At 46.5% G+C, this 18,321-nt stretch overlaps 2 protein-coding genes across 3 annotated transcripts in view; one reads left to right on the top strand and one right to left on the bottom strand.

Moving 5' to 3' along the window:
* HSPBAP1 (HSPB1 associated protein 1) overlaps positions 1-12,946 on the top strand; it is a 44,924-nt gene extending 31,978 nt beyond the window's left edge. The window contains exons 4-8 of the mRNA XM_084800497.1: positions 3,503-3,639; positions 5,531-5,702; positions 6,511-6,594; positions 11,022-11,132; positions 11,243-12,946. Coding sequence (XP_084656623.1) covers positions 3,503-3,639; positions 5,531-5,702; positions 6,511-6,594; positions 11,022-11,132; positions 11,243-12,214 — 1,476 coding nt within the window. The 3' untranslated portion in view covers positions 12,215-12,946. The remainder of the gene's footprint in view (positions 1-3,502; positions 3,640-5,530; positions 5,703-6,510; positions 6,595-11,021; positions 11,133-11,242) is intronic.
* A 1,755-nt stretch (positions 12,947-14,701) lies between these two features.
* Positions 14,702-18,321, bottom strand: part of PARP14 (poly(ADP-ribose) polymerase family member 14) — a 32,999-nt gene continuing 29,379 nt past the window's right edge. For both annotated transcript variants that reach the window (XM_084800493.1, XM_084800494.1), the window contains 2 exons: positions 17,267-17,441; positions 14,702-16,964 (listed from right to left, as the gene is read on the bottom strand). In XM_084800493.1, the coding sequence (XP_084656619.1) occupies positions 16,675-16,964; positions 17,267-17,441 (465 nt within the window). In that variant the 3' untranslated portion in view covers positions 14,702-16,674. The remainder of the gene's footprint in view (positions 16,965-17,266; positions 17,442-18,321) is intronic.

Genomic DNA, 18,321 nt, shown 5'->3' with positions numbered 1-18,321 from the left:
ATATCTGGTAGTCTTCCAGATGGCCTGAAATTATTGATGCCTGACTTCTGTACATAACAAAATTAGTCTTATTGGTCTTTTGGGGTTTTTTGTTTATTTGTTTGTTTTTTGTTTGGGTCTATCAAAACAAGGTTTCTCTGCACATCCTTGGTTGTCCTGGACTCACTTTTATAGACCAGGCTGGCCTTGAATTCATAGTGATCCGCCTGCCACTGCCTCATGAGTGCTGGGATTACAGGCGTGCGCTGCCAACACCCGGTATCTCATTGGTTTTATAGTTACCCATTCGTGCCATTGACTCAGCAAAGTATGTCCGAACCCTTTGTCTTTACTGCACTAGTAAGATAGGGAATTGGTGAGAAACATTACCTATATCTCTTGTAGTGACTGATAAGCATTCTTAAAATTGAGGTTGTGAAGAATCAGCATATAATAAAAGGAATTTTGTACCCCAAGAATGTTTTCCAGGTAGATTCTATTTCACATTATGATTGAGGTTAGCTACAGAGAGTCAGGAGTCTTATTAAGTCACCAGGATATAGAATCTGCAAAAGCAATAAATGGAAGATTAGTTCAGACCTGTTGGACTTTGTGACATAGCTGTGAGGCTGTGTTGAAATAGAGGCAGGTGTTTGGGAAATGATTAAAGGAGCGGCAGACAGAGATGCTCTCCGATGAGACAGATTGGCACCTAAGAAGTCACATGATTAAAAGAATAGAAACTGGAATTTCAGCATTTACTCAGTAAGTAGAGTCTTAATGGCTTATTCTGTTTCTGTACCTAAAGGTCATTTTCCTGAAGAAAAAAGAAAATTTAAATTCTGTATATTAATTGTAGGTAGCAATGTTATTAATAATACAATTAAAGAAAAAGGGGGCTATGAATGTGACAAAGAGGAAGGAGCAGGTCATGGATGGAGCTGGAGGGAGGGGGAAATGATGTAATTATAATATAAATCATTTTTTAGAAAGAAATGGTTATTTAGGAAAATTTTAAATAAAATGCTGTCCTATGCTTAGGTGATGGGCTTTGAGATGTCTAGGATAAGTGGGATAGAAGTGATACATAGTGGTTCAAGGGGCTGGAGAGAGGGCTCAGCAAGAGGGCCTGGTTTGATTCCCCAGAACCCCCATACCAAAAACTCTGAGATTGGCAGCCCACTTGTAATCCCAGTGTTGGGGAGGCAGAGGCAGGTGGAAACCTAGGGCTCTGGCTAGCCAGCCTTGCCTAACAAGAAAGTCTAGGCCAAGTGAGAGACTTTGTCTCAAACCCCAAAGCAAAACAGGTGGATTACACCTGAGGAACACCACCCACTGTTGACTTTGGTCTCCCGACTGCCGCTCCCCACGCCCCCGACTGCTGCCCCCCACACCCCCAGTGTTTATGTGTTTCTGCACACTTAAGTGCTCTTCTACACAAGCATTTCTAGGTAAGGCCAAATACAGCACATCTCCTGAACGTTGTTCATTCACAGCTAGTACAAGACAGGACAAAGAGTTTGGCCAATGAAAACAAAGTTGGTTTAAAACAGAGAAATAAGGCAAATACTATGTTCCTGTCTCTTCGGACTGCTCTGCTTTATCGTGGTGTTTTCAATACTCTATACGATTTATACATTATGGTGGTTTTATTTAGGGTGGACACAGGGAAGTCCAGTGACTTCAAAGAAAGAACTGAGAAGTCGAGGCCAGTCCTTTTCTAAACAGATGAGGGTGGAATAGGGGGCTCATCTTCACCATGTACCTGCTGAGAGCCCACCAGGCTCCAGTGGACAGCTCTCCACCCATGCTCACACAGATGACCAAGGTTCAACTCAGTGGGTCTCAGAAAGCAACACTCCTCTCAAACAAAAGCCATGAACTTGCAAGGACAAAAACTTAGGTGTAGTTAGGGATTATGCTGGCTTAGTAAAGTGGTGGCTGTAGATTGTCCTCCAAGATTTGCACTTTCACTAGCTCTGATAGTTTGACTGGGTTTCTAATACCAAGCATGATTTCCTTCCTGTTGAAAAGGACTTAAGTCCAACTAGAGAGCTGTTGTTGGTTACTGCCAAGGCACGTGTGCCACTATTGCACCTGAGGGCTACTGTGCTGTGCTGGTGGTGGCTGTGGTCTAAAGTGCATAGCGGGGTAAGACTGTTGGTTGTTTCCCTCCTTAGCCAGCTGTGCAGCACCAACTGGTACCAGGAGCGCTAGTCCCCAGGAGGGAGGTCTTCTTCAGGTCAGATCCAGCTCGGGGGCCTCTGAGTCCTGGGTCCCAAGTGTATGGTGTCGTCAGCAGAAGGAGTTAACTTCTACAAGGAACAACCAAGAGCAGCAGCAGGAGCTTATGATGTTTTGGGAGTCTCTTGGACATTTCTACTAACCTACTGTTTCATCACTTAGAATGTTTATTCTAGTCTTCTTCAAAACCATCCATTGAGCTGTGCGTGGTGGCTCACACCTTTAATCCCAGCACTAGGGAGGCAGAGACAGGCGGATCGATTTGAGTCCAGGGCCAGCCTGGTCTACAAAATGAGTCCAGGACAGCCAAGGCTACACAGAGAAACCCTGTCTCGAAAAACCAAAAAAAAAAAAATTCGTTGAATGTGTTTTTAAAATCTTTCTCTTTGAGTAGACCTGCTAATCGTTCCCCTCAAAAGCAGGAGAACTTAGATTGCAGATAGTGAGTAGTTTTTGAAGTATTGGCATTTATTGTGAGTGCTGTGCACATAAAAATATTTTTGTTTCACTCTTTAAAAAAATCGAAGGAAAAATAATTACTAAAAAATATATCAACATTTGCACGCTTGGGTTGCTTATTGCTTTGCCTTTGATTTTGGCTTCTGAGTATGGGCAGGGCCTGCCTCAGAACCTTGTCTCGGAGTGCACTGCCTGGAGCGGTGTGCTTTCTTTATTACACTTATGGATTCATGGCTTAGGGCATATATCAGGATCAACCACCTATGAATCACCGTTCAAAAGCCATTCTGTGACACTGCTTGAGACTGCGTTAGTAGGTACGAGCTAAGGTCTGGGAGCACTAGCTTTAAATGGCTGGGCTCACCCAGAAGGCTTCCTTTATGTGGTCATCCAAGTGCACAAGGGTAATAAAGTGCTCATGCCCACAGATATCCTCTGCTTGCAGGCCTGCGCCTTCCTGGGTTGAGCGTCCGTGGTATTCCTACTGCCTGCAGTGCTTTTACCCAAGCAGCTGCAGAATTCTGTCTGCTGCTTATGGTCTGTCTCTTAACAGGTGTAAGAGTCACCCTTGGTCGGCCTGATTTCCAAAACAGTTCCTGGCATGTTATAAATTATAGACAGTTGTTGAATGACTGCTGCTGCTGAGGTTATTTAGATATTGTTGGTTGAAATTTTTTTATACTGCCCTGAAAACCTAACCCTTTCCATCTCTAGCATTTTCTGTAAGAACATATTAGTGCTGAAAACAGTTGTGCGTGTGGACACATGCAGCGCCGTGGAGGACCGTCGGTTCCTGATGACCTTCACTTGTTTCCAACAGGAAGTGGTGTGGTCTGACTTCGGGTTTCCTGGAAGAAATGGACAAGAAAGCACACTGTGGATCGGCTCCCTCGGAGCCCATACTCCCTGCCATCTGGATTCCTATGGTTGCAACTTAGTATTCCAGGTACAAGGAAGGTAATGTGTTTGTGTCTGTGTGTCTGTGTCTCTTACACACGCACAAGAGCTAACAAGAAAAAGAAGGTGGGGTCAGATGGTAGCTCCGTCCCCGTCCACCAGCCTCACGACCGAGGCTCTTCTCCTCACTACCATTCTGCTGCCCTAATGACTTCTGTGAGCCGCCTCCACGCTCAGGGTTCTCTCAGAGGCTCCCACCCTGCCCGGCAGCTCTCTGCTTAGCTTTATTACTAGGGGATTTCACATTTCACTCCCTTTTTCCACCTCTCAAATAAATATGAACAGAGAAGTTTATAGAGACAGAAGCTTCACTGTAGCCCTTCGGATGCTGTCGGGTGCCAGGAAGCTTAGGTCACATAGTTTTTATGCCCCTCTCAGCTAAATCTCAGCTTGTGAGTTGCGTCTGCCAGTAGAGCCGGTGCTGTGGACTGTGAGCTTTTCTCTCCACCTTACTAAGCGGCAGAGCTGAGTGGACCGCAGCAATCACCTGGAGAATGCACTCAGATGTCATGTGTGCAGCTCTATTTCCTCCTAATAAATGCTGTCCCAGCCTTCCCTCTGGCCCTTTGAGATACTTTCAGGGCAACTCTTTTTTTTAAAGATTTATTTATTTATTACATAGACAGTGTTTTGCCTGCATGTGTGCCTGCATATAAACCAGAAGAGGACACCAGATCCCATTACAGATGGTTGTGAGCCACCATGTGGTTGCTGGGAATTGAACTCAGGACCTTTGGAAGAGCAAGCAGTACTCTTACTTAACCTCTGAGCCAGCTCTCCAGCCCCCACAGCAACTCATTTTTAAAAAGCCAGAAATGGCCATATACATATTCCCAGCATCACTGGACACAAAAGTGATGAAGAAGGGATCCGAGAGAAGTAGCATGTGTGCGGAGGGGTAGCTACGTGTCTCCTGGGAAGCCGTGGAGGGGCGTAGCAGGTCCCTGCTGAAGGTTAACTGCTCAGGCACACTGTTGTACACAGAGTAGCCGGCAGCCAGTCAGCTGTGAGTGTACATTGGGAGTTAGGAGCTTGGAAACTCACTCGGGAGGCAAAAGCAGGCGGATCTCACCACGGAAAAGCCAGGCGTGGTACAGGGCTATAACTCGTGTGCAGAGCTGAGCAGGGACAGAGGGAGGGATCCAGGAGCTCGCTGGCCAGTCTAGCCAGTCTGAGCTCTGGGTTCAGAGAGATCCATCCTGTCTCCAAAAGTAAGGTGGCTCCCTTTGTGGTGGCACAGATGCTAGCCTCAGAACTCAGAGGTAGAGGCAGGAGGATCTTTATGAGTTTGTGGCCAGCCTGTTCTCCACCATGTCTCAAAACACCAGGGCGGGGGGAAGGTAAGGCAATGCCGGATAAGGAAGACATGCCACTGTCAGCCTCCACACCTGCACATGCATCTGCGTGAAGTATCCAAACACGCCACCCACATATATATGCACACAAAACAAAATGTCCTTAAAAGGAATACAGAAAGGATAAAAATTATTCTGCTTAGTTTCAGGATTAGGAGTAAAAGCAGTGATAAGCAAGCTTTGATATAAGATACAAAAACAAGCAAAAAAGCCACCTTACAAATGAGATCCTATCCCAGCAATGTATCAGGAGGGAGGGGGGCTGGCTCAGGTGGGGGGGGCGTAGGGGTACCTCAAGAGGGTGTGAGAAACCCACCAGTAGGGAGCTACCTTCCACTGGACATGTGCAGGGAAATTCAGCTTAAAATGAGAGCCTTGGTGACCGCTGTGATGGCACATGTGCTCCTGTATGAACCGAATTTAAAGTAATAAAACTGAGCCTTGGGCTGTTATCTTCTTATATGTTTTATATCACGCTGAGAGCTCTAACTTATCTCGTTTTTTGTTGTTGTTGTTGTTTTTGTTTTTTCATTTAGGAAAAGATGGCATCTCTTTCCTCCCGAAGATACGCCTTTCCTTTATCCAACCAGAATCCCTTACGAAGAGTCTAGTGTGTTCAGTAAAATCAATGTTGTCAACCCTGATTTAAAGCGTTTTCCTCAGTTCCGGAAAGCTCAAAGACATACGGTCACGCTGAGCCCAGGACAGGTAATGGGGCTTTCGACATGGATGCCCTGTCAGTGGGCACAGCAGCCTGGTGCCTGTGCTTCCCCTCAGCGCAGCTGAGACTAGCTCCCGCCCTGCAGCCCTGCAGCCCTGCAGCCCTGCCGCTGGAGCGCAGCTCCTCCTGCTGGTGACGGGGAGAATAGGTATTGGGGAAGACAAAGCCCTGGAGATCATGTCAGGGCTCAGGTACCAGAACAGTTGATGCCTGTCCTGTCAGATGTGTGAGCACAGGCTGCAGTGCATCCAGGCCTCAGAGGCAGGTGGACCAAGGGTAATCTTTGCTTTCCAGCAGGAATGGCTGCTGACTTCTGAGTCACTTCTAAAGAGACTGTATTTTAAGCATTGCCACCCGTGGGGAAATTTTCCTTTACAACACGGACACTCTTTGTCCTGGTTTCTGAGCATTTGAGAGGTTTTCTTGGTCCACAGAGTAAGTGGCCGCAGTGCGAGCATCCTTCCTCAGAGTGGACACGACTCCTTTTCAGTGGGAAGGGGGGCGGGGCTGGAGTTCCAAAGCCTTTACTAAAATTGTCATGTAAACGAATCACAGAATTAAGAGGGATAAAAAGCTGCTGGCACCCCAGTGCAAGGTGGGGGGGGGTTGTCTTTCCTTCTTTACTCTTCCTGGAATTCTCTCCTCATCCCCCACCCCCAACACACACACACACACACACACACACACACACACACACACACACACACACACACACACACGCTTTCCTTCAGTCTCAATTAGAGTGAGAAATTCCCTATTGTTGTGTTAACTATTTTTGTTTGGTTTGGTTTTCAGGTTCTGTTTGTTCCCAGACACTGGTGGCATTATGTGGAGTCTATTGATCCTGTCACCGTCAGTATAAACTCCTGGATTGAGCTGGTATTTTCTTTTCCTCTTGGGGTGTGTGTGTGTGTGTGTGTGTGTGTGTGTGTGTGTGTGTGTGTGTGTGTGTGTGTGTGTGTGTTTAAAGCTACCTGCTATAAGCAAAGCCTGTCTACAAAATTCAGTTCTGTGCGACCAGCAACCCTGGATGACGATGTCGTTCTGTGTTCCGTGATTCTGTCCTCTCTTGATAAATGTTTAGCTTGGAGAGTGGCATTTTGGGAATAATGTGCCGTTCTCTTTCTTTGCTTAAGTTGGTTGTGCCGCTGTGTTTGAGATGGGGTGAGTAGGCCTCCAACGCATGGTCCTCCTCCCTTGGCCTCCCGAATGCTGGGATGACTGACTGCCTGCTTCTGTGCCCAGCTACTCCTCGAGGAAAGCACAAAGTGGCCTTGACACTGACAGCTCCCTCTAGTGGTGTCAGGAAAGCTGTGTTAGGCAACCTTGCTGGCTCCATCCCACCCTGGCCCAGGTGGATCTGTCTCTTGGTCCATGTTTCTAATCTTGACTTACATACTGTTTCAAAGTCATTAAGCATTGTCTGTGTTTCTATTATTCCTTTCTGCCAGGACCCTTTTCCCCGTACTACCTTCATCCTGGTGCCCTGTTCTATTTGACAGTGTAGTAGCTGTCAGGCTCAAATCTGTCTCTTTACCCTGAAGCCGTGGTTGCATCTGCACTGTCTTGACCCAGAGCTTTTGATTGCACCTGTGCCCCTCTAAGGCTCTGGTAGCATCCTCGCCCTCCTTAACCCACAGCCTGACATTTCTCAGCCAGCCTGCTCTGCAAAGAGAGTTCCAGGGTAGTGAGGTCTCCTGGTTTTGTTTGGTTTTTTATTTTTTTAATTTTATGTGCAATTGGTGTTTTGCCTGCATGTGTGTCTGTGTGAAGATGTCAGATCTTGGAGTCAGAGTTGTGAGCTGCCGTGTGGGTGCTGGGATTTGAACCTGGGTCCTCTGGAAGAACAGTCAGTGTTCTTAACCACTGAACCATCTCTCCAGCCAAGCTCTCCAGATTTTAATTTAATTGATCTCTGAATTTGCCTATGTACTAGAACCAAAAATCCTTGTTTTCCCCGTAGCAATTGTACCACCCCACACCCCCCCACCCCCACACACACACCCCGTACCCTCCGTACCCCACCCCCACCCCCCTACCCCGTGAGCTTGCTCTTCTGTCATTCAGGAGGCTCCCATGGGTAGATGTTTGATTGCTTCTAGTAGTGTATAATTTTGAATGCTGTCAGGGGTGTCCTTTGGCCCCCAAGTCCTAGCATCTCACACTCTGCTGTGGTTATGCAGTTCTGCATTTCCGTCAGCGGCATCTGCATGAGAGCACCAGTTCCTGCCTTGTGAACAGAATGTGCTGCTGACTGTTACTGGAATTTGGTTTTTAAGAATAGTTACAAAGACTTTTTGCTTTTTTAGTTCATAAAGGAATTATTAGATTATTGTACATTAGTTCACATTTAAATCCTTGGGGAGTTTTGGAAGTGTATGGTGTGAGATTGAGAATGGATTTTATCTCTCCCTCTCCCCGACCACCCCCCCACCCCCCGGAGTGGACTCTCACAGTCTCAGTAGGATTGTGAGAGACTTCGTTTGTGTGATAGTCTGTTCTCCTGCTGCTAATGCCGTGTCGGCTGAGTCACGCGTGGTCTGTCTCCTCCTGCCCACTCCTGCTTTACCTATCTAGTCTGCCTTGTTGGTGAGCTCCAACTGCAGAACTGACTCCTCTCGGCGCGTTTTTTATTAAGGTGCTTCCCTGGCTGTTCTTGCCTCTGTGTGTGTGTGTGTGTGTGTGTGTGTGTGTGTGTGTGTGTGTGTGTGTAATCTTTTAAATAAATTTATCTAGTTTGATGGGAAAAACTACTAATACTTTAATTCAATCCATATTAAATTTTATGTGAACTTTAGATGTTGAATTATCCTTCTTCTTTGTCTATGTTTAGGGTTTTGGATTTTTTAGTTTTCTGTTTTTCTCACAAGCATATTGTAAAGTCTCTTTTCTCAGAGTTTGTGTTTCTTGTCATTAAAGCTTGTGCCTGAATATTTCCTCTTTCCCTGCTGCTATAGTGAGATCTTTGTTCCTTTATATATAGTTAGCTTTGGCTGCGCAGTGCTGGTGTATACGATGGCTATTGGGTTTGATTGAATTGTTTTATTTTTCTTTAATATTTTCTGCTTTTATTGGGTTTTTAAAATTCCTCAATTTCTCTAAAAATTATAGTTTTACCTCTGTCTTTCCAATTTGTTTGCCTGTGACTGTTTTATTTAATGACATCGGCTCGCACATCTGACGCAGTGAGAAGTAGTGGAGGTGATGGGCGTCTTTGTCCTGACTTGAGAGAGAATTCTAGTGAGGGTTTGTTTGTTTGTTTGTTTTGTTTGTTTTTCAAGACAGGGTTTTTCTGTGTAGCCTTGACTGTCCTGGATTCACTTTGTAGACCAGGCTGACCTCGAACTCACATCAATCCACCTGCCTCTGCCTTCTCTAGTGCTGGGATTAAAGGCATGCACCACCACGCCCGGCTGAGCATTTATTTATTTGTTTATTTGCAGATGGTCTTGTGTAGGTCAGCCTGGCTGCAAGGTCACAGTGGCCGTGAAGTGAGCCTCCTCTTTCTACCCCTAAATGGTGGGATTATGGGCCCAGTGATTTTTTCAACTGTGTAGTGGTTTCACTTTAGCCAAAAATGACAAGTTTGGGACTGAATTGTCCATGCGTTTTATCTGTGGTATCTATCAGTACCTGTTTGAAGCAGGTTTGTTGGTTTTGTTGAAATCTAGCAGGAATGTAGAGTCTTGCTGACTGCCTGTTAAGCATCAGTGGGAGTGGTCAGATCATACTCTCTGCTCTGTTCACACTCAGCTCTTGGGGGGCTTGGACCTGCCAGGGTGTGGAGGGTATTTAAGGCATCATAGAGAAGAAGAAAGGGTTTTTGCCTTTTGGACTTTTTCCTTTGGGATGTTAGCTGAGTAGGAAGGTCAGCTGGGTGCTTTCTCTGCCTCTGAGCTAGAAGGCTTTTGGCTTCTGAGTGGAGTGGAAAAGATTAGGAAAAAATATCTAAGGTCATTTGTACATAAAACCTGTCTCTTCTTAAAAAACAAAACAAAACAAACAAACAAAAAACCCAAATCATTCTTTAGTTGGGTGAACTGTCCTGCACACTCGTAGGTGGCAGATGATAACGAACACACCAGAGTTACGGTGCTCCCAATAGTAGAGTTGTCCCTTCTGTGACAAAGTTGGTATTCATGGGTGACAGAGCATACAGCTAAAAGAGACTCTTAAGCCATGAGGAATTGCAGGATATTTGATCCCATTGTGAAACTAGAGATTGAGAACTCTTAAAAACCTGTTTCTAATTGTGGAATGGCTCAGTCATTGATCCTAGAGCTTTCTGTTTGCTATAAAGTACTTGTGGTATACCTCAGCCCTAGCACATACCTTTAATTAAAGAGCTTTCTGTGAACAGACATAAATTAATTCTGTGTTAAGAGGCAGAGCATGCAACCAGTTTAACAGGAAGTGAATTTGGGTTTAAAAAAAAAAACCATAGAGAGGGGCTTGGGGATAAGATGGCTCAGGGGTTAAGAGCGTTGTCTGCTCTTCCAGAGGTCCAGAGTTCAATTCCTAACACTCACATGGTGGCTCACAACCATCTATAGTGTGATCTGATGCCCTCTTCTGGCCTGCAGGTGTACATGCAGGCAGAGCACTGTATACATAATAAATAAATAAATCTTTCAAAACAAAACAAGGCCCTGGAGAGATGGCTCATCAGTTAAGAACACCTACTGCTCTTGCAGAGGTCCTGAGTTCAATTCCAAGAACCGTATCATGATTCAGAATACTTGGGTTTTTTGTTTTTTGAGACAGGATTTCTCTGTATAGCCCTAGCTGTCCTGGACTCATTTTGTGGACCAGGCTGCCTTCGAACACACAGAGATCTGCCGGCCTCTGCCTCCTGAGTGCTGGGATTATAGGTGTGCACCACCACTGCCTGGCAACCATCTATAATGTGATCTAATGTGAGATAGATAGATAGATAGATAGGTAGATAGGTAGGTAGGTAGGTAGATCGATCTTAAAAAACAAAACAAAACAAAAACAGAGTGAGAAGTCCAGAGGATGCATAGAGAGGTGCACGAGAAGTAGAAAGGAGGGACACGGAGTTAAAAGGTGTTCAAGACAGCGTGGAGAAGCAGAAGGGGCTTTTTCCTTCTAGGACATGAGCTGAGTAGGAAGCTTCAGCTGGGTGCTGTCTCTGCCTCTCTGAGCTAACAGGTTTTCATCCCAGCATCTGGCTCGTGAGTCCTTATTTGTAAAATCAAAATGATTGGAATTTTATATTTAAAACAACAATGAGGGACAGAGACAAATAAGAAAATGTGGTTTCATTTTTAAATGTCTTATCTCAGGAAGAGGACCACCTAGCCCGGGTGGAGGAGGCCATTGCCCGCATGCTCGTGTGTGCACTGAAGACTGCAGAGGGCCCGCACTACCCCGGAGCCTGGCTGAACCCCACTGAGGTGCGACACCCAGGTTCTGATGGTGAATCAGCCAAGGGCAGAGTGTTGGTCTCCACTTCCCCACAATGTTGACGGCTTCTCCTTCTTCTTCTTCTTTTTCTTCTTCTTAGGTTGAGGAAACATCTCATGAAGTCAATTGCTGCTACCTAAATGGTGCTGTTTGTGCTTTTTTTGATCATTGTAAAAAAGCTAAAGAAGTAGAAATGCAAACAGTGAGAGCAAACGGAGAGAGGGAAGAACCGAATGTGCAGGAGCACACGGAAGGGGAGCATGACCGGAGCGTCACAGTGGAGTCTCCGCATGACCAGAGTCTCACAGTAGAGTCTCCACATGACCAGAGTGTCACAGTAGAGTCTCCACATGACCAGAGCGTCACAGTGGAGTCTCCTCCGCATGACCAGAGCGTCACAGTAGAGTCTCCACATGACCAGAGCATCACAGTGGAGTCTCCTCGGCATGACCAGAGCGTCACAGTAGAGTCTCCACATGACCAGAGCGTCACAGTGGAGTCTCCTCGGCATGACCAGAGCGTCACAGTGGAGTCTCCACATGACCAGAGCGTCACAGTGGAGTCTCCTCGGCATGACCAGAGCGTCACAGTGGAGTCTCCACATGACCAGAGCGTCACAGTAGAGTCTCCACAAGACCAGAGCGTCACAGTAGAGTCTCCACAAGACCGGAGCATCACAGTGGAGTCTCCATATGACCAGAGTGTCACGGTAGGGTCTCCGCAAGACCGGAGTGTCACAGTGAAGAGTGGGAAACAGGAGGCAGCAAGTCTGTTTAGCCCAAATCTGGTCCCCGTGACACCAGCATCTGAAGAGGGAGGAGGCACACTGGAAGGTGACAGCAAAGAATGCATCAAGAGAAAGAGAGACAGAGAACTCACTGCAGAACTCCCCTGTGCCAAGAGGCAGCAGACTAGTCCAGGGGAAAGTGCGGTGGCGGAGCAGGTGGCCTCAGGGCGTCCCATGGCGCCTTCTAGAATCCTTGTGTCCACAGATGACTTGCTGGACTGCTTGGTGAATCCGCAAGTAACCAAGATGGTGGCCCAGCTTTTGATACAAAGGAAAAGCTTGTGATGCTAATAGATTATTTTTAATAACTTTTTAAAATATATTTTTAGAAATAATGTGGTATGCGAATTTGTTTGCTTTTATGTAGTATTTTTAGTTACTCTTTGAGGGTGTCATATGTGTATGCAGTATGTTTTGATCCTATTTACTCCGCACTGCCCACCTCCAGCCTCCCCCAGACGCCTTCTTCCCCCTCCAAGCTTTATGTTCTTTTATTATTCTGCTTGTACAACCCATTGAGTGCAGTTGCTGCTTCCCATATGCACACGGTGTAGGGAGATCCCTGAGCCCCGCTTGCCCTCACAGGGGCTGTCTACATAAAGAAAACTGACTTTCTTTCCCCAAAGTAGCCACCAACGATCAGTAGCTCCTGGCCTGCTGGGGGGTGAGGGGGGTGCCCATGTTGGAATATTGGCTGGCTTTGTTCTTAGGCAGGCAGCCACACCAGAGCCGAGTCCATGGGTACCACGGTGTCCTGTGTAGTCCAAAAGGCATTGCCTCATTCCTCCCTGACCTCTGACCAGCAAAACAGTTCCCCAGCCCTTCTCCCTCTGAGGTTTTTTTTATTTTGTTTTTTGGTTTTGTTTATTGGTGGGGGAGAGAAGGCTTGAGACTGGGTACTACTATATAGCTCTGGTTGTCCTGGAACTCTCTGTGTAAACCAGGCTGGTCTTGAACTTTCAGAGATCTACCAGCCTCTGCCTCCGGAGTGCTGGGATTAAAGGTGTGTTGCCACCACTCCTAGCTTCGTCCCTGTTCCTCCAGGCTCTGTGTTGGCCAGCATTCAGTACATAAAGAACTTTCTCTGGTGATTCTTTAATGCAGCTCCTCATGTCGTGGTGACCACCCCAACCATAAAATTATTTTCATTGCTACTTCATAACTATTATTTTGCTGGTGTTATGAATCATCAATATCTGTTTTCTGATGGTCTTGGGTGACCCCTGTGAAAGGGTCCTTCGACTCCCAAAGGGGTGGCTGCACGCTGCCCTACCACAGCACAGTCCATGGGGATGGGGAATTGTATGTGGTTACTGTTTCATCCACACAACTTGGGCTAGTGCTCAGCATGTAACAAACAAGAACACTCATTAACTCTTCAACGAGGCAGACAAGCCATGTAGGCGGCAACACTCCATCAGCGGCATTGGGACCAGGCATGCTGTGGCCAGAGCTCAGTTCTGTGCTGTTAGATTTATCTCGGTCCCAGAGGCAGTGTTCATTTCCTTCAGGTGCCTCTCAAGTTCTGCATGACTCCGCTGTGCATCCTAGAAGCACTCCGAAAGGCTGAAGTCCGCATGGGCAACTGCAGATTCATCCCGGCTGTGGGCATCCTGTCCAGGCAACTCTGGCCAGTTGGTAGTGCTCTCAGCAGCCGCACAGTTACAAACAGCAACAAAGTCAAGGTTGGGATAAGGCTTTCCTCCGACTTTAAAGGAAACAAAAGCATTTTCGTTTCAAGTGTGTCATTACTTTATGAAACACCTTGGGGGAAAAATGTTTCTAGGTACTTTAGTTTCTCTGAGTGCATGGGAATGGGACAAGAACGGACTCAAGAATAGTCCAGGCTCAGAAGTCACAGTGTGCAGGGAAGTCTTTCATTCTGTGAGAAGGAATGGGGGTGTTAGACAAAGCCGGTGATGGGAGATGAGCCCCTGATTTTGTAGAGAGTGGTTATGAGGTCCTGGCTGATTGCGAGGATGGCAGAGGGGTGAGCACTGTGAAAGCCACCATGAGCCGGCTCCCACATCATCCTGCATCCCAGATGATGACGCCTGAGTCAGTAAAATCAAGCAGTAAACGTGTGCCTAGTAGTGTCCGTACTGAGGTGTAAGTCAGCAGGGCTAACACGCCCACGTCGTTTCCATAGGCACAGTGGCCGGAGGCCTGTTGTGTTTTCAGTACTCGACAAAAATGTTCTGGTGTGTTTCTTTAAATCAGAAAATAATTTAATCAGGCCTTGTGGCATTTAAGGATGTAGCGGCATAGTTGTCTGGATTTTTTTATTTATTTTTATTTAATGTTTATTATATTTATTTAATGCCTGCATGTATGTATGTGCAGTTCCCTCAGAGCTCAGAAAGGGGACATTGGCTCCCTGAACCATAGTTACAGGTGGCCACGAACTGCTGAAAGTCCTGGTGTGGCTCAGGCTGTCAGATCTGTTGGAATCTTCCAGGTGCTCACTGAAAACGCACTCTTAACACGAACAGAATACTTGAGCTTGTAGCAAGTCCCTCAGGTGACCAAGAAACACATGACTCTGTGGCCCTACAGCGAGCTATCAAAACCTGTCACTACCTCCAGGCTCGCTGCTTGTTGGAGACAGGCTTTCTAAACTTGATGTGCATTGTGCCCTTCGGTAATTTCCAACTGGATATTAATGCCTTAGGGGTCCCTTGGTGCTGCCCTGTTGGGGTGTGGCTACTGTATGTCATTGCTCCCCCCCCCCTTACGTTGGCCCTTCAGGAGAATAGTAATTCTACCAAGAGACATTTTTCAAGTAATTTTACTAGGAAATGAAAAAATTACATAATCGACATTTATTTTGGCTCAATGTGACTATAACATTTGCTGACTGGGTCCTCGCTCTTCAGTGTAATATCCTTACCCTGAGTTAAGCAAGCAAAAAAAGCAGTGAGAACAGGCTTCTCCTCACCCCCTCTCCTTAGGCCATTGTTAGTGCTGAGTTCAGGTGCCAGTGCAGAGGAAGCCCCTCCCAAGCTGTGGCCTCTGCCAGCCAACTTAAAAACAGCAGGCACGATTAGTTTCAAGGCCTCTTGTGTCAATGGAGCAGCTGTAGTGACCCCTCACTCCGCTTGAAGTGCACCAGTGAACTCTGTAGTGGGGACCAGCGCCTTAATCCCCACCCACCCCCAAACACCCAAGAATATATCACAGCACTAGCACCCTGGCCTAGAGGCCTAGAGGGGTAGAGTGGACACAAATTCCAGAAATAAGTAAACCAGAGGAAGCAGGGCTTGGTGGGGCGCACCTTTAATTCCAGCACTAGGGAGGCAGAGGCAGGCAGATTGCTGTGAGTTTTAGGCTAGCCTGTTCTATAAAGTGAATCCAGCACAACCAAAGCTAACAGAGAGACCCTGTCTCAAAAAACCAAGAAAAGAAAAAGAAAGCAAGGAGAATCTGGGTTTGCTTCACAGATCATCTGAGGAAACTACTGATACAGCATTCACTTCTCTCAAGGCCAGGTTCTGTGGTGGGTCTCATGAGGGGCTCAACACCAACGCCAACACTTAGTTGGCAGGCTCTGTGGGTTCCTACCCAGGTGACCTCAGACCAGGACTTTTCTTGTACTCTGAGTATGTTCCCTTAGCCCTGAAATACGGGTTCATACCAAAGCACTATTCATGGGAACAACACCATGTACGTAAACACACCTCTTGCTCTACTGGGCCAAGTCTAGGCACTGAATAAATGGCATTGTCTGAAATTTACAGAGGAAAATTAAAAGAACAGATTAAGCCAAGTCTGGTGGCCCAGGCCCCCAGTAAGTAGCCAAAACAGGAAGATAGGGAGTTCAAGGCCTACCAGGGTTATAGAGTGATACCGAAGCCAGCCTGGAATAAGTGAGATCCTCCCTCAAAATAAGAAAATGGCCAGGGATATAGCTCAGTGGTAGAGTGCTTGCTTGCCTGGCACATGTGAGGCCCTGGGCTGTCTCTACTGTCATAAGAAATTATTACCATCCATTGGATGCTGTCAGTAAGTGAGCAATGTAACTCTGGCTTATACAAAGAGCTTTCAAGTCATCACAAGTTGGCCTGCCACAGGAAAGACACTAGCCAATCATCCTCAGAGGTCACCCATCTTCGCACACTAGAAAGGTTTCCACTCGAGATGTCGCAGATGTCATCCCATCAATTCCACTAAGTAGCCTGAACATTGGGGGTCAACAGTAAAAAGAGCTCTGGCAACTGGGGCCAGGGCCTCTGAGCTGGGCCTCCTCTCCTTAGGGGCTCAGTTCACAGAGACCATGAGTCACATCCCAGCAGCCAGTTGGTACATGGCCCTGGCTGGAGCTGTCCAGTCCTGAAGAAGTAAGAAGTTCTCCATCTTGGAATCTGTTCAGTTGGCAGCACAAAGATACCAGCCATATTGGCTCAGTGATGCCATGTGACCCCATGGAGACACGGTTCCACCGGTGGCAGCTGAGACTCCGTGGCACTGCGTGGCTTCCTGAAAGTCTATAAAGGTGTTACTGTCCTTCCTGAACATTAAAAAACCTGTTCTTTTCCACGGATTGGAGGTCCACATTTGAGAACACATGGTGATGCCTGTCTCAAGTACACCCATTCCCACGAGGGAGGGGGCGCCTGAGGAAACACATCCACAGCAAAGGAAGACCTTGTGCTCTTTTCTTAGACACAGCTTAAGAAGGAAAACAGCTAAAATTTGTCTTACAGCAGATACATGATCACAGATACCTCTCGGGCGTCCCCAGAGTGTTACCGCCTAAACGTGATAAGATACTCTGGGTATGCTTGGTTGTCATAAAACACTACAAATATACTTGGATTTGTATAGCTGTCTGCGACAGTGTCATACAAGTCAGTAGGGTTTTGAGGGTCCCTCGGAGGAGGCACAATCAGCGACGAGTTCCCATTTGTGTAGTTCCCAGTGAGAACCCGCACATAATACATATACTTTTTCCCATTGGCATCTGGTCTGGCATATGCGTCATTGGCAGAGTAGGAAGCATTGACGGCAAAATAGGTTCCTTTCCCGTAGCATGTGGCTGTGAAGAGAGCACCAGTTTAAAGAAATCCAGCGTAGCACACACATTAACAGCCCAACTTACCAACTAATGTAAAAGGAAGGAGCAGTTTAAACATTGTTTCGGTTCTTGTTTGTTTTATTTTTAAAAAATTAAATCTTCCTCTTCCAAGGGACAGTCAAGCCGTTCGGGGTGAAATATATTGCTGTTTACTGTTAAAATTGCCTCCAGTCTGGCTACCAACAATGTGGGGAGTACGGTACCCGGAGTGAGTTCCCTCGCCAGCACCCCCATTTATAGCAGCTGACTACATGCACCCTTACCGTTCTTCCCAGCATAGCTGCGGTTAAATCCGTTGCTGTTGAGGTGTGGCAGGGAGCTAGCCTCCGTCCCGTGGAAGAGCTGCCTCTCGTTTCTTACGTGGCCGTTCTTTTCATCCATGATTTTTTTGTTTGCCTGGTACCTCCTCCAGAGGGCTGGATTCTGAATCCTTTCAATCTGTGAGTTAATAAAGAAGAGTATGCCAGAGGGGACAAGAGCACTTGCCCAGTGATAGCAAATAAAACAGCATCGTTGTCTTCCAAAACCTATGCTCAGTAGCAAATTTGGAGCCAAGTGACAAGTGTCCTATGTTCAGAAATCCCAGTGCTTGGGGGATTAATGCATGAAGGCCAATGACTTTGGAGCCAGCCTGGAACTATGCTGTGAATTCCAACCCAGCCTAAACTATAGGATAAGAAAGGCACAACCGGCTCTCTAACTCAAAAGTCTCAAAATTTTCACACACTTTTATATGCTTTAGGATTTCCCCCCCCCCCACCATTTCCCCTTTTTATTATTTCCCTACGGCTATTTCTCATCAACTGTGTCCATTTTATTTTTGTTTACCTTAAGTTTTGTCATTTAACTCAGTTTTTCAAACTTTCATTTATTTCCCCTTTGAAATGTTCTAATCTTTTCATTTAAAAATTTAAAGGAGCAGTTTCTTAAAAACCGCACATAATTATTTCAGACTTGGTGGAATAGTTCAGTGACAGGGTGAACGTTTACTGTGTACGAGATGCTGGGCTCAGTTCCTAGCAGCATGGAAGGAAGGAAAAGAAACCTTTGCACCCCCACCCCCAGGACAGGGTCTCTCTCTGTAGCCCAGGCTGTCCTGGATTTGCTTTATAGACCAGGCTGACCTCGAACTCAGAGATCCCCCTGCCTCTGCCTCACCGAGTGCTGAGATTACAGGCATGTGCCACCACACCCAGCTGGAAAATAAATCTTAAACCTTTTTTTCAATAGATGTATTGCTAGCCATTAGCTCTTGGACGTCTATCAATCAAATTTGCTCTCTCACCCATAGCTGCCAGAAGATTTGGGGGAGATGATG

This window comes from Acomys minous, assembly GCF_964271855.1.
Source record: "Acomys minous genome assembly, chromosome: 11".
In the NCBI taxonomy this organism is placed as follows: Eukaryota; Metazoa; Chordata; class Mammalia; order Rodentia; family Muridae; genus Acomys; species Acomys minous.
This window is presented reverse-complemented; position numbering and strand designations above follow the sequence as displayed.